Source organism: Haliotis asinina, chromosome 5 (assembly GCF_037392515.1).
Source record: "Haliotis asinina isolate JCU_RB_2024 chromosome 5, JCU_Hal_asi_v2, whole genome shotgun sequence".
NCBI classification, from domain to species: domain Eukaryota; kingdom Metazoa; phylum Mollusca; class Gastropoda; order Lepetellida; family Haliotidae; genus Haliotis; species Haliotis asinina.
The window spans coordinates 72593576-72609969 of record NC_090284.1 but is presented as its reverse complement, the minus strand read 5'-3'; the positions used below and the strand labels follow the sequence as shown (position 1 = coordinate 72609969).

The window sequence follows — 16394 nt, the reverse complement described above, 5'->3', positions numbered from 1 at the left end:
TTTGTTTTAAAATGTGATGAAGATCAGTAAGAGACATGGATCTACACAAATATGAAAAGTATTTCATAACATGGTTGAAATAAATCGTTCAAATAACGTACGTTTGTTAGTAGGGCAATGCGTCTCATACTGTACGAACCGGCTTTACCGTGACAAGTATGTTGAATAACAGTAGTGTTGAAAATAGCACAATGTTCTCCCATGCCGTGGCCACGCTTTCGCGGTGCATTGTGGGTGTAGTTCTTGATGTAAACAGGCAAGTTGTTTTCCTCCATTTTGGTGTTGGAAAACACGAGTCATTCACAATGTCTACGTATAGTCAACCGTCGGATAACGACGCATATGCCTTATTGGCCCTCAAGTCAGCCCCGGCAAGTCCATCCAAAATTTCATGGACTCCAGAATCGAAGGGAACCGCCATCGCGCGGTTAGAAGGCAGGGACTTCGAATACATGATGCGGGGAAATCGCATCACCATTGGTCGCAATAGCAGTAAAGGCGAAGTTGATGTCAATATGGGACATTCGAGCTTCATATCCAGGGTGCATCTTGAAATATTCTATGATCAGCCTAATTTCTACATGAAATGCAACGGGAAAAACGGCGTGTTTATAGATGGCATTTTCCAGCGGAAAGGAGCACCCCCGTTGCAACTTCCTCGATCGTAAGTTGTTTTGTTTTGCAGGTGCCCGCCTCAACTGCCGGCATGTATATGCCGCGAGCGATATCTGACGTGATATCGTGACTTGATTCGTCATTCTTATGGTAGCTTAAATGTCAGGTCAATTATGTTACCCAATGTCTTACCGAAATCTTGCATGTTTATTTCGTATTAGGCGTTTTTCTTCGCGGTGTTGATAACCTTGTTACCATGTGCTCGATTCATCATGGCGGCTATGTAAACAAAAATAGAAGATACCGGTGTCTGGTCTTACATTGATTTTAATGACTGGAGTCTCGCATCATTACACCAGACAACTGTGTGTTTGTTGAATCTTTTTTTGAGGTTATGCCTAATGGCAGACAGTAATGAAATGGTCATTAGGGGCATAATAGATGGTCAGAAGGATGTATGTGTTTTGACAGTTTGAAACTGGTCCCCATGAGGTCACCTTAGCTTGTGTAATTGTATTCCAGGATTTATTTAAGGGTATTTCTAAGTGTCGCGGAACAAAAATGTTTTGTTTGTTTTATTGATGTGTTACGAAACTTCACATTGCAGTATCATGTTGATTGGCAAGTTCTTATTTTTATGTTTGAATCATTGTTGGTGTGAGCATTCTTACATCAGCTGATGAATAAACATTAACCATGTTAGCAATAAACCTGTTAGTAAGATGTAATCTGTTCATGATATGCTTAAAGAAATTTCATTGACCTCAGTATTACAATATCTGCATTTTTCAAAACTTATGTTATTCTTGCATTTTTTGAGTGTGATAAAATTATTTCCGGTGTAAAATTACATTTTTAGAAAAAAAACAACACTTAAATATGGCAAACACCGCAGTTGTCAGGATAATGTGTCTGTTACTGAAGATAAAACAGTCAGTGACTTGAATGACATCAGGTTGATCTCACACACTAAGTAAAATAATTTGTTTTATATCGGTTAATATAATAATTGACCCTTACTCTGTGAAATATCATTTTGCCAACTCAGAATTATTTCAAAAACAATTTTCATTTGGACATTTAGTATTGTTTTTATGTGTGAATTGATGTCCAATTTATCTAGTGTTTGCCTGGACTATAAATAATTTAACATTGTGCTGATACCTTGATGTGTTCATGATGCAGACTTGTGGGATGTGATAAATAAGAATGATGAAAAATGAATCCAGTAATATTGAGACATAAAGAAAGACTGAATGCAAATATTTTGTCCTTTTTATCTGTGCAATATATTTGTTTTGTGATAGCATTTTTCATGTTGTAAAGGGTCAACCATGTGATTTCCGTCTGACCTGAACTGATAAGACTCAGGCTGTATAAACCTGTGCGAGATTCTGTCATCGCCTGTTATGTTTATTGCCGTGTTTCAACAAGCTGAATCTGGGCAAAGGTGATTCTTCCAAGGATTGTAGGTAGTCAATACAAAAGTGGGCTCATTTTTGCGTTTGTTACAGATATTTTGGATTGTGTATGCGAGTTAGTTTTGAAAATTAATTCCTTTCTTTTAGAGTTGTGGTTGATATTTAAATGAGAATAGCTTTTTGGGCAGGGCAGGTTTCAGATTACAATTGCTTACATAGGTTGCCTTTTTGCCATGTTAAGTAGAATATATATATGTATTCATTTAAGTTTAACCAAATTACACGAACATGCTAAGTTCAAGCATGTGGATGTATAAGTGAAAAAGATAGGTTGGCTTTTTGCTGTGCTAAGTAGAATATATAGATTCATGTAATAATTTTTTTCTAAATTGTTTTTCAAGTTCTACTGATTTACAATTAGTACAAGTCATGTTGTGACCGAAATGCTGCTGACAATGCTATATGTCTTTAAATCTTTCCTCACTCACTCCATAAGAGCCAGTATTTCAGCTAACATTGTTTTGAGCTGCAGACATGTTGTGTGATTGGTTGCACTAAACAAAATTAATGTTGATATTTTGAGCTTGGTCGACCACTAACTAAACCTAATTATAAGCTATACTTCGTTCAGTGCAGCGTGATGGACATGTGGCTGTTTACATCTTGTAGTTGTACATGCTTATGTGTGAATGAAAGATGCAAAAGTGCAGTTTGTAGAATGTCCACCTAATGAATATCACCTGCTTAAGTATATAAATACCATGTATACTAAATCTAAACAAAAATATGAACACTTTTACATCCAGTTTACTTACAGAACAGATCATTAGTGTTTGTTGTGTAGGGCGAAACTATTGGGTGAACCTTTTGACAAACACATAGCACAGATATATAGTAACAAGTACAAATATGTTTCATGAAAACTTTATGGTTAATATCTAGGAATTGAAATAACTAACACCATGTAATTGCTTGCTTTAACATTTAAATGGCATTTTCAAACAATTCAAACAGTGTCACTTACAGTCTAATGACTTAAGTAGTGTCTGAACTAGAACAAAAATTGTTTTTTCACATTGATATCGACAATTTGTAGTACTGTGTGAAATATCTGTTGAACAAAGTTCAGCCTAACTACAGTCTGAGTGGTAGGGAGATAGGGAATGTTGAAAAAGGACTTTTCTGAGTCCAAAGCAATTTATTTGGAACAGACCATGACTTAATGCAAATTCACGTGCAATGATATTGTATTGCAAACGACACTTTTTAAATGCCCATTCTAAAATGAAACTTATCTTCATTATGAACGATGACTGGCACAAGAATTAATAGCTTTAACACTGAAACTATTAAGGATGTAGCTACCAAGGACTCTCACTATCACTGTAAAAGGAAACAGGTAGGAGGGGTCATAGCAAACAATGTGTCAGAACAGGGTGTCACCAACGGTGGTTGGGGTCCGACTAGGGAAGACAGATATCAGCTGAGCTAACATAACCCTTTAAGGAATTAAACTGTGGAAGCAAACAGCAAGTTATAACCATTTACCAATAATATCCAGTCGTATCAATCATCGGATGGTCATGCCACCTATATATTTTGAGACATTTTACAGGGTGGCTGAATTAAGCTTTTCTATGGGTATCATACACGTTTACATATCTCAACATAAACATTATGAAACAAGACACATAAGTTGTTAATCAACAGATGAAACATATTCAACCACACGGAAAAGCATGCTATTTCTTTGAGATGAACCCTTGTGCATTTCATGCAAGCTTGGGTTGACAGTCTGTTGTCATGCCTGGCTAGGCAACCTTATTGCCAACTATAGTCTTATGTATTGTTTTCAGCTGCTATTCCTATTTGTTAAAAATTTTAGGATACAGAGTAGCAGCCCCACCCAAAAAAAAAACAAACAGTATTTTCAGGGTTTTCCAAGTTTTTTTTCTGATTGATGTTTTTTTATAGCTAATACTATCATGCAATGAAATGCATGCATGCAGGAAAGAGACTGGAATTGTAATTAAACAATCGCTACTACTTATGTGGTTAATGTTTTACAATATGCTTAATTCTGTTGAACTCGTATTTGTCCGTGAAATTTATCACATTTAATGGTAAGTTTACTTCATCAAGTGTGATGTACTGAAACAGCAAAATTCTGATTAAATTGAAAACATGTTTTTTGACAATCAATAATCATTTTCATCCTATTGATCAAGATATGATTATTTTTTATTATTAGAACAGCGCTACTAGTGACAGTACATTGAGTGGCTCATTTGTTGAAATAGCACAAGTTATAAGACTCATTGTCTTGGGAATATAACATTTTGCATATTGCTCTTAAATGAAGAACCCACTCAAGTGAAACATATTCATAAATTTTTCTTTCTGATAACCATTAGGAATTAATTGAATTCAATATGGTTCGATTCACTGAATACCTGCATTAATTGTAACAGGATATGTCATATAAACTCAAGTATTTCAAGACAGTTTTACATCTGCAGGAAAACGGAAAGTGACAACCAAGCAATTGTTCAGTTTACTTTATCAGGTTAAAGAGTAAGGCTGACTGTGGTACATTTTCACGGGCTTCTGAAGAAAATGGAGATCTGCATGTCATGACAGTTTATGCCCTGATGGTGATATCAGGATGGTTTTGACCATAAGTGTAGATATTGTACAGAAGGGTATATGCTCCTATGAAGTAAGGGATCATGAAGTATTAATGACTTTGGAAAGTGTTTCAAGAAACATATGCATTGACAACAAACTTCCTTTGCAAAAACATACTCTTTCTTTTAAAAAGCTTCAATTCATCCGTTGTGTATGCACTAGCAATGCAGCAGCCGCAATTCTTAGAGTCTGTGGACTATTGTCAGGCTGAAAACTGTCAGAAATTGAGTGAATAAATGTCTGATAAATCCTGGTGGCATTACAGCCTTTACACCAAAACATCAACTTTAAAAAAATTCCCATCTTACCTTTGCTGTCTAAGACCATTTCTTTTAGTTTCAGTTTGAAATATGGTAAAATCAGATGAGTCGATTGCCAACATCTCGAATATTGCGTATAACTCAAAGTACCTGTCAGTCCCGACCATTTTTTCTACCATCATAGACATGCCCATGTCTCGAATACATTGATAAGTTGAAGTTATTACTTGGTTCCCAGTGATTCGACTCAACAGGATTTGACTGTATGTGATTCTAGACCACAATGATGATGTTAGAATGAAGGCAGGTGAAATATTCTTCCCTTGTTATCAATAAACATGAAATTTGTCACGGTAGACATTATGCCTGTAAGAAATACAAGGTGTCATGTCAAGACATGATGGTATAGCTGATCATAATGTTTTTTTATGCGTAATGTTGGGAATTGGTTTAAATCTCATAGTTGATGACTGGCTCATCAGAAACGATCAGTCATTGTAAATAATTGGTTAGCGTCTTATTTCAAATTTTCCTGGTTATGTATGTTAATGTTCAAAAAGTAATGGGAAAAAAGCATGTCCTTGCACTTTTCTGCACAAAATGCATTTGCGAATTTCACCCTATGGATGACTAGTACATTAGGAACATGAATTTCTAGGAGTTTTTGAGATCAATTCACTAATGACTTTGAACAAGCTTGTAGTGCCTATGAAATATAAGGCAAAATGAACCATATTAAAAATATTGTTATTGAGAACAAGTGCTCCAAAATTATGTTCAATTATGAAAAACATAACTGATAGCTTGGTCGTTCTGACCTTGCTGCCAATCTTATTTTAATTAATCAGACCACCACTACTTACATGTAATCCTACAACATATACCTAATTTTTTCAGTTACTATATTTAAACCAGAAAAGTCGTAGCCTAGTAGGATGTTGTCACTGACACCTTTAAATGCATTAATAAAGGTTATGACACACTGTTTTGTGTGCATCAAGTGGGGGTTGGAATTACGCAACTCTTGAAGAAGAAAGTGTCACAATCTTGTTTGATAAATCTTTCTGATTGATAGTAAATTATTAAATGATAATGAAATGTTATCGTTATGAAGTGGTCATGACTGTGTTACAGCAAATGTTGAAATAGAAATGTGCTTGTTTCACGATGAAGTCACTTACTTATTACTATCACTAAAATAATACTAAGATTCCATCATATGTGTGTGTGTGTGTGTGTGTGTGTGTGTGTGTGTGTGTGTGTGTGTGTGTGTGTGTGTGTGTGTACATATATATATATATATATATATATATATATATATATATATATATAATTTGTTTTTTTGTTTTTTTTGTGAAATGGAGTAATTGGTGTATCCAGTTCATATGTTGTGCAGTCAATGTTTAAACTTTAAGCGCAGCCTGCAGTTTTCAGTTGGTGTGTTTGAGAAAAGAAAGAGAAATGTACTCAGATGTGTGGAAGTACTGTTGAATTTTCGTAGGTCAAGTGTGCTGCCAAAATGAAGTTATTGATTGAATGGCTGTACAGTGTTTTTGTTTTTTTTTCAACATTTGTATGTGAGACTATCACTACATGTGATTGTTGATGTGTCTTTCTTAACATCTTCAAAAGCTATGATGTTGATTTCTAATTTTCATCTTGAGATGAAGCAGTTACTGTTTATGGCCCATGTAATGATTTTAATGTACACTCACACACATAAGAAACAAAACTTGTTTTCCAAATAGGAAATGAACTCAGAACCCTAAATTGTTATTATGAGTTTTGGGCTTAAAGTGAAGCATTATGATGTTATCAATGTTTTGAACAAATGCACCATACCAGTGAACATGTGGTATCATGCACACAGTTGTGAAATCAAACATGCACGAATTGTCACCACCATTGGTTGGTACAAGACTGCATAAAAGTTAGCTCTAACACGCATTGTTCAACAATGCCACATTTAACTGAGTTTGAAAGAAACCAGGCCATTGGACTTGTGGAAGCTGAAGTGTCCAAAATGTTGCGCATCATTTTAATGTTAACATAACCACAATTTACCGTCTCCAGCATCAATACAACGCTACACAGACCATAGACGACCTTCCTCTTAGCAGTCGTCCAAGGGTCACCACCCCTCAACAAGATCAGCACATTTCCAATCAACACCAGCGAGATCTGTTCTTGTCAACCCCTTTACCTTTCAAAAACTTAAAAATGTTGTGGTAACCATTGAAGTGTCTTCACTGAATTTTTTGTCTATCTGGCCCTGATTGTATTTCTTGTATTTGATACTAGTACATACATGTATTCTTTATCCTTGAATTGCGTTACTATTGTGTGTGAGTGTATTTTTAATGTTTTGTGTTTTCAGATGCATACTTCGCTTCCCAAGTACCAATATCAAAATAGTATTCCATTCTCTGGTCGAAGAAACCCCTCCACCTCCTGCACAAAGCCCAGGGAATGCCTCCCCAAAGAAGAAGGCAGCATTAGCTCCCCTGAAGATAGACATACCTAAAGTGGAGCCAGTTGCCAGCAGCCCATGTCCTTCTCCCACAGGCACCATAAGGTAGACAACTTACATTGAGATGTTGGTTTTGTTTGATACTGCACCTAGCACTATGACAACAATCTGTAAATACTCAAGTGAATTGAATAATGAACATCGATCTTCACAGGGAGATACAATGATGTGTCAACCAAGACAGCAAGTCTGACCACCCAATCTGTTCACAAGATGCATGGGTTGGTGAAGATCAGTTGTAGCCTGGATGTTCCTAGGTTATTTAGATGTGCTGATTGTGTTATGTGTCCTGTCTGATTGCATGTGCATAATCACACTCATGCCATGTGATAATTATTAGATGGTTTACTCTCTAACCTGTGGAATAGACCCCAGATATAAAGTGTAATTGTTTAAATGTTGGTAAGTAAATTAAGAAAAGAATCCCTGGATTCAAATGTGTTCAATGTTTTTGTCCAAATTTATAAATTTCATTGCCTAACCATGTTATTGCAAACAACATTTTTTAAGCTATTTGGTAAGACAGTTTGATTACTAACTGGTGTACTATTTATTTGCATTGAAATATTGATTTATTTTGCATTTCAGAAAACATTAAAGACATTGGTTATGTTTCTGAATTTTCTGTGTTTTGAACATGACTTTTTTATCAAGTATGAATCGGTTTGAATTAACATGTTATGTATGAATGTTGGTCTATAATATTACTCACTTTTATGGTTTCAGTGCGGCCAACTCCTGTCCTACCAGTCCTCGTGGTGGAGCTAGTCATCGTAGTTTTGTTCCTGATTTAAATGCTGTATTTGCTGCAGCTGATCCTAAGGATGACAAAGACGCTCAAGTGGTTTCTGCCTGTGGGGATGGACCTAAGGATGAGTCGAAACCGCCATATTCATATGCCCAGCTAATAGTGCAAGCCATTACATCAGCTGTTGATAAGCAACTGACTCTTAGTGGAATTTATGCTTTTATTACCAAAAATTATCCATATTATAGAACAGCTGATAAAGGCTGGCAGGTGAGACTTTACGTTGCTTCATGTGGTTGGGGTTGATGAAGTTAGCTTGTATTCTAAGAGTTAGAACTGTGTTTGATTAAGTTGTACACATTATTTGTTATTAACTTTGATAAAAAGCTAAACTTGTATTTATTGGTCTGATGTTGCCGAGGTTTGTGGAATGAGCATGTTTTGCACCTGTATCGGGAATATGTACTGAAGTGCTATTGTTGTCATAGTATCAATATTAACAAATTGATTAATTCCTAGATCTATGCACAAAGTAATGGTCTTGGTTGGTGATTGTTTAATATCAAAATGTTTCCACTCCTGTAATCTGGATGAAAGTTATTTCTTTATTTCAGAACTCAATCCGTCATAATCTTTCTTTGAACCGCTATTTTGTGAAAGTTCCAAGATCGCAAGAAGAACCTGGTAAAGGATCATTTTGGAGGATTGACCCAGCATCTGAAGCTAAATTAACAGCACAAGCATTTAGGAGACGGAGACAGAGGCATGTGCCTTGTTTCCGTACGCCGTTTGGAGGACTCTCAACACGGTCAGTAACTTAAAGTGCCTGTTTCTTGTTTAATGTTCATTGTAATGTGGACCTTGAGAGAAGACCATCAGTGTGTGTTCGTTCTCACAGTATTTATTTGGGTGTCAAAGTCATGGAGTTCTTCGAATTCTATGGGTACCTGTATCTGTGACGACCCGTGAAGGTCCCGGGGTAGAATAGGCCTTCAGCAACCCATGCTTGCTGCAAAAGGCGACTCAGCTTGTCGTAAGAGGCGACTAACGGGATCGGGTGGTCAGGCTCGCTGACTTGGGTGACACATGTCATCGGTTCCCAGTTGCGCAGATCGATGCTCATGTTGTTGATCACTGGATTGTCTGGTCCAGACTCGATTATTTACAGACCGCCGCCATATAGCTGTAATATTGCTGAGTGTGGCGTAAAACTAAACACACTCACTGTATCTGTGACATGTTACTGAGTAATATTTCAAGTGCCGACAAGTAATTACTCACCTGTCCAATGCGTGAGAATGGTTGGGGTAGCCAAGTAATGAAAAAAAAATGGACTTACTTTGGAGAAATCCTGATTTTATTTTTTGTATTGTTGGAACAGTGTAAAGCATCACAAAACTGTACATGCTCATTCCAGTTCACCGAAATAGATGTACATGTACTTGTGGGAACTTCAGGTCCACACAATACTGGTCCCAGGGAGATCTTCCCGTCCACACAGTACTTGTCCCATGAAGATCTTCCAGTCCAGTCAGTACTTACCCCAGGGAGGCACAGTACTGGTCCCAGGGAGATCTTCCAGTCCAGTCAGTACTTACCCCAGGGAGACACAGTACTGGTCCCAGGGAGATCTTCCAGTCCAGTCAGTACTTACCCCAGGGAGATCTTCCAGTCCAGTCAGTACTTACCCCAGGGAGACACAGTACTGGTCCCAGGGAGATCTTCCAGTCCAGTTAGTACTTACCCCATTGAGGTCTTCCATTCCAGTCAGTACTTACCCCAGGGAGATCTTCCAGTCCACACAGTACTGGTCCCAGGGAGATTTTCCAGTCCACACAGTACTGGTCCCAGGGAGATCTTCCAGTCCAGTCAGTACTTACCCTAGGGAGGTCTTCCAGTTAACACAGTACTCGTCCCAGGGAGATCTTCCACTACACACAGTACTTGTCCCAGGGAGGTCTTCCAGTTAACACAGAACAGGTCCCACTAGACCTTCCAATCCACATAGTACTTACCCCAGGGAGATCTTCCAGTCCACACAGTACTGGTCCCAGGGAGATCTTCCAGTCCAGTCAGTACTTGTCCCAGGGAGGTCTTCCAGTACACACAGTACTTGTCCAAGGGAGGTCCTCCAGTTAACACAGAACAAGTCCCACTAGACCTTCCAATCCACACAGTACGAGTCCCAGGGAGATCTTCCAGTCCAGTCAGTACTTACCCCATTGAGGTCTTCCAGTCCAGTCAGTACTTACCCCAGGGAGATCTTCCAGTCCACACAGTACTGATCCCAGGGAGGTCTTCCAGTCCACACAGTACTGGTCCCAAGGAGATCTTCCAGTCCAGTCAGTACTAACCCCAGGGAGGTCTTCCAGTTAACACAGTACTCGTCCCAGGGAGGTCTTCCAGTACACACAGTACTCGTCCCATGAAGATCTTCCCGTCCACACAGTACTTGTCCCATGAAGATCTTCCAGTCCAGTCAGTACTTACCCCAGGGAGACACAGTACTGGTCCCAAGGAGATCTTCCAGTCCAGTCAGTACTTACCCCAGGGAGACACAGTACTGGTCCCAGGGAGATCTTCCAGTCCAGTCAGTACTTACCCCAGGGAGGTCTTCCAGTCCAGTCAGTACTTACCCCAGGTAGACACAGTACTCATCCCAGGGAGATCTTCCAGTCCAGTCAGTACTTACCCCATTGAGGTCTTCCATTCCAGTCAGTACTTACCCCAGGGAGATCTTCCAGTCCACACAGTACTGGTCCCAGGGAGATCTTCCAGTCCAGTCAGTACTTACCCCAGGGAGGTCTTCCAGTTAACACAGTACTGGTCCCAGGGAGATCTTCCATAACACACAGTACTTGTCCCAGGGAGGTCTTCCAGTTAACACAGAACAGGTCCCACTAGACCTTCCAATCCACACAGTACAGGTCCCAGGGAGACCTTCCAGTCCACACAGTACCTATCCCAGATAGATCTTCTAGTCCATAAAATACTGGCCCCAAGGACATCTGCCAGTCCACACAGGGAGGTCTTCTGTTCCAGACCGTACCTGTTCAGGGGAGGTCTTTTTATGATGACACAAGAGGTTGTAGTAGAATCTCAGCCATGATTTTGATGGCCATTTTGAACAAGCATTTATGCTGTACAAACAGATAACCCGTCAGCATTGCCTAAAGGGTTATCATTAAGTACTGTTTAGCTTCATGTAAATACCTTCTGGGGATTCTTTGGTGTCTTTTCACAGGAAGTTCCAGAGAATTGTCTTTCTTGATTAAAACGAACATGTCCTCTTTGTTGAGTTTTGGTTCAAGTAAATGGATCTTTATTACTTGTCTTGGCACAGGTCACAAAAGAGGTTTGTAGCCTCTGGCCATCAGACTAGGTTGAATTTCAGAGGCTGTTTTGACAGAAGGGCTTGCCTTGTTTAAATACCCTGTCAAGACTGGAACCATTTATCATGCTGGCTTATTAAGAATTATTGCATAAGACCTGTTGTCATCTCTGAAGGTGTAAAGTGTTCTTCATGCTGTGGACCATTGACCTTCCGTGTCAGGCCTTCATTGTATACAGATATGTATGATATTGCTTGACTAACTTATGCATGGATTTGCTTTCATTTACAGGTCCGCGCCAGCTTCACCTAGCCACATGTCCGGTGCATTCACACCTGACTCCATGTCTCGGGAAGGTAGTCCAATACCTGAGGCAGCATCAGAAACTGAAGTGGCTCAGTCAAGTCATCTCCAACCACCTCATCAGCTGCAGCAGCCGAATCTTCAGTCCATCGCTGCCGAACTTAGATTTACTCAATCAGCACCAGGCTCTCCAGCAGGTGTGTGCAGTAATGGGGTCCTTTCGATTCAAGAAATAACACCACTCTCCCTTATGAGTAGTGTAATTGTAGTTATTTTGATGTTGTTTAGCAACTACCATTTAAATATTGACACAGTTCACTTTTTGTTATGAGGGAAGATGGTAGAGAAAAAGGACAGCCATTTGTTAAGAAGCACATGCTCAAGGGTCTGTAGTGTTGTTGATGATTAACCATCTTTGCTCCTATTTCTCATAACAAACATCTAACCGTGTCCATATTTTGATGATATTTTAATATGCCAGTGGTGTGTAAGTATTACCCAGGATTCTTAGACCTGAGATTTTACCCTCAAAATATCATTATGACCCCTAAATATGAAATACTCCAAAGAATCTTAGGTACAAGAGGTACATACACAAACTATTTAGTAGATTTGAATCAGTATAAGAACATTCAGTTCATTTTCTTTAATGCATGATTCCATGATGTTATACTCTTGTTTTATGACAAACCATTTTCTTCTCCTTAACCGCAGTGAATCTTAGCAGCCTAATACACAGCCTTTGTTTGTTTTTAACCTTCAAGAGCCTTGTATAAGTGTGTATATGTTTTCAGGGTCGCGGGTGCTGTCACCAGTGACAGTGACAGCCAGCAATGGCACAGCCATTCACCAGCTGCCTCCCATCATCACCAAACCTCAGATCATTGTCTCTAACCCTGGACAGGTTATCCTTAACGGCCCAGCCATCGCAGGCACCACCTTAACAAATGGGACACACTTAGAAATTAAGAAAGAAAATGCTGACTTTTCTCAGGGTAAGGAAGCCATAGTATTTTGAATGTGTTCATAAATGTAGAAACAGTATATTGTCTTTCTTGTCAGATTTGTAATTGTCAAAGTTGGAGAGTGTTGAGATATGTCATCTGAGCTTGAGGTGTTGTAACATGAAAGGAACTCACGAGAGAAAACTATTGGTCCTTCTCACACTACAGAAATCTATCAAGGGAGTGTTAAAGTGTGTTAATATCAGCATTTGCTAAACATTAAATAACACATCAGAGGCCACCGAGGTCAGCACCTGGACAACATGTGGTAGGTTGCATTGCACTGACCACCAAGGTCAAACCTGGATAATATTAGATAACAAATCAGTGTGAAAAGAAAAGAAATTTCAACTTCATGGCATATTTTAGTATAGCAATGTTGGTCTAGTTAAAATTGTTGGTTGGTTGGTTCAACGCACCACTCCACAATATTCTGCAGGTATTTGAATCAGGACCAGACAATCCTGTGATAAAAAGCATGAGCATTTATGTATGCAATTCCGATACGATGAAGTGTGTCAACCACATCAGCAAGTCTGACCACCAGATCCCTTACAAAAGGCATCAGTTGCTGAAGAATTCTAACCTGGATTTTCTGGGGTTGTAGACTTGGAATAGTAACATATTAACTAAAATACCTCTTATTTTCCAGGTGCATCAAAGGCAGCATCACTGGTGACGCCCCAGTATGCTGCTGCTCTCAAGCCTGTGAAAGTTATGGCTGGCCAGGTGGTCACAACTGGTCAGTCAGGGGTGGCCATAGCAGCAGTGTCGCAGGCTACATCAGCTGCCACATTGATGTCAAATCAGCCACTCACCCTGATATCCCAGCCAGCAGTGCAGCTGGTCCAACCAGTTGCAATGCAGGCCATGCAGACACAGGGCAACTACACAGCGGGAGCACTGGCCACCGAGGTCAAACCTGGACAATATGTGGTAGGTAGCACACTGGCCACCGAGGTCAAACCTGGACAATGTGTGGCAGGTTACACAGGTTTCTGGCACTGCAGTGGCCACCAAAGTCAGTCCTAGGCATTATGTGGTATGTTAAACACAGGGTGCTAGGGCATACATTGGCCACTGAGGTCAAATCTGGGAAATATATGGTAGGTTACACAGGCTGCTAGGGAGATATGCTAGATGCTTTTTTCATAGTGAAGCTGGTTTCACCAAAATATTTCTAAAATGACAGAATTACAATCAGATTGTGAACAAAACTGTCAATGAAGAATCATTTTGCCCACTAAAGGACCATTATTAAATTTGACATCCTTGACATTCATTTACTCTTTTCTTGTATTGTTTGTTATCTGTTTAATGTTAATATGTTGGAGTTTCTTTTCTTCCAGGTGACTAGTGTTGCCCAAGGAGCACGAGCCATGAAGCGAGAATCGGATTCAGCTGATGGAAAATCTGAAGATAATGAAATTAAACGCGTTAAGATTGAGACCAGTGAAGCAAGCTAATAGAATAATCACAGATGTTGATTGAACTGTTTTACTGCTGGAAGTGGTTTTGAGGGACAGAGGATGAAAGCGATGCCATAGTTGAAGTTGTGCTTTTTGTTGGACTTGTGATAGGGACACTGATTGAACTGTGCAGTCATGACTAGACAAGTGTCCTTTAAACAAATGTTTAGGTTAGGACAGGTTTTACAGTTGGATAAGTCCACATCTTAATGAGATATGACTGAAAAGCTATTTTAATATGTTAGGAAGTTTGTAGAAGACAGAGTCACAAGTGATTAATGAGAAGGTAGTATGATGACTTAGTAGCATTATCATCCGATCATGAAAACTACGCCAAGGGTCGACAGTAAGGTTGGTTTTAAAATTTGGACAATCATGATAATAAGATACTTGAGGTTATACTAGAAGAAAATCATTTTGTTGTGCTTACAGGGCTCAAAACTATCGGTATCAAAATTGCCATGTTTTGCTGCTTGAATTACTGGGTGAACATTGTGGCACGTTTGTTGGACCCCGCTGACAGTTGTTAAGATTTTATTTAATTTGTGCTGCATTCTATCAATAGCTTTATTTTATCAAGCTTGTTATGGCATGTTTGGATTTCGGAACCAGAGAAATATAGGAAGCTCTCTGAAGATAAACTGGCAGCATATTATTGCTAATTTGCCAAAAAGAATATTTTTTGCCCTGGTTTAATTAGAGCTCTGTAGTGACGGTTGCCCAGTCATTAAACACTCGTTAGTTATGGTATGTGTAGCTTTTGAAGCTGTGATAATGCTTTAATACTAAGTTGAAATGGCATTTACAATTTATTTCGTCCATTCTTAGGACAGTTGAGATAATAAGGTGTAGTAATAAACAGCTGTTTTGCCATTACCACCATCACACATCTGCATTGGTCATGTATCATGAGAAATATATGAATATAGACATATATATATTATATCATACCATTTGCGAACACATAATCAGTGTAACCATCTCTCAACATTAGTCTCAGATGAAAAGGAAATGTTCTCTATTTTCTTGTCAAAGGATCAACGCAGAGATGTTGTCCAAAACAAACAAGACAAGACACTTTGTTGGAATGTAGCTGAGAACAAGTTGAAGAGAATTCTGCCTTCCGAAGTATTCCATAACTTAATTCTATTATTGTCTTTGTTGCCTGTTGATATTTGTTTTAGTGTCATTTTCTCCTTCGAGAAGTGTCACTTTAAATTGTAAATTTTTTATCCTTACACTTTTGGTTGTTGTTTGCGCATGTAGTTTTTGTAAATACGACATATTACATGACAAACTACAGCTGATTGTTTTCTGTGAATTTATGACCAGAAGGTATGGATTGGTTTTGTTGCACACTGATCATTGCCTGGTGTTGAAACAACGTTATGATATGTTGAATTGCAGTGATCACGGTACTGACAATATAGGCTATAAAAAAATGAATTTGAAGACAGAAATTGACAGGAAAATGGACAGGCATGATATATTGTCAAGTCTGTCAGCAAACAACATGAGTAGTGCTTGTCACAGGTGTGTTGTGTTGGAACTGTTGTAACTGATGGAGTGACATAACCTTACAATAGTCTCAGCACCAAGCTCACCTTGTTAAGTGTGGATCCAGAAATGAGTGGTGACTGAAGATTGTCGGTTTGTAACAACGTGTCACGATGATAATTGATATGGTTACACATTTGTCACTCAGCTCTCATTTCACTTGCTTCATACTCATCTTGCAAGTCTTGCGCACATGATCACAGTTCATTGTGGAAGTGTGTCAGCAATTAGAATAATCAATTCATTCATGGGCGTCACTGATCATTATTCACCCATTTCATGAAACAAGTGGCCCATAAGAGGTGTCAGTTCTCAACTGAAAGTCCTTATTGTTTGGCCTTGCGTCAAATAATATTTGTGAAGTGCTATTATGGTGTTAGAACTATGTAGTTATATGTAGTGTAGAATTTCATTTGTTTATATTTGCCACTTAATTACCTGTCCGAGAAGTCTGGTATCACATGCAG

General features: G+C 38.8%; 1 protein-coding gene across 1 annotated transcript; it reads left to right on the top strand.

Moving 5' to 3' along the window:
* The first annotated feature begins 212 nt into the window (after positions 1-212).
* Positions 213-14655, top strand: LOC137285219 (forkhead box protein K2-like). The gene is made up of 8 exons (XM_067817493.1): positions 213-664; positions 7362-7559; positions 8241-8532; positions 8877-9070; positions 11886-12094; positions 12692-12892; positions 13554-13837; positions 14251-14655. Exons 1-8 carry the CDS (start codon positions 306-308, stop codon positions 14365-14367), a joined length of 1854 nt encoding a protein of 617 aa, XP_067673594.1. The 5' UTR covers positions 213-305; the 3' UTR covers positions 14368-14655.
* Positions 14656-16394: the final 1739 nt, after the last annotated feature.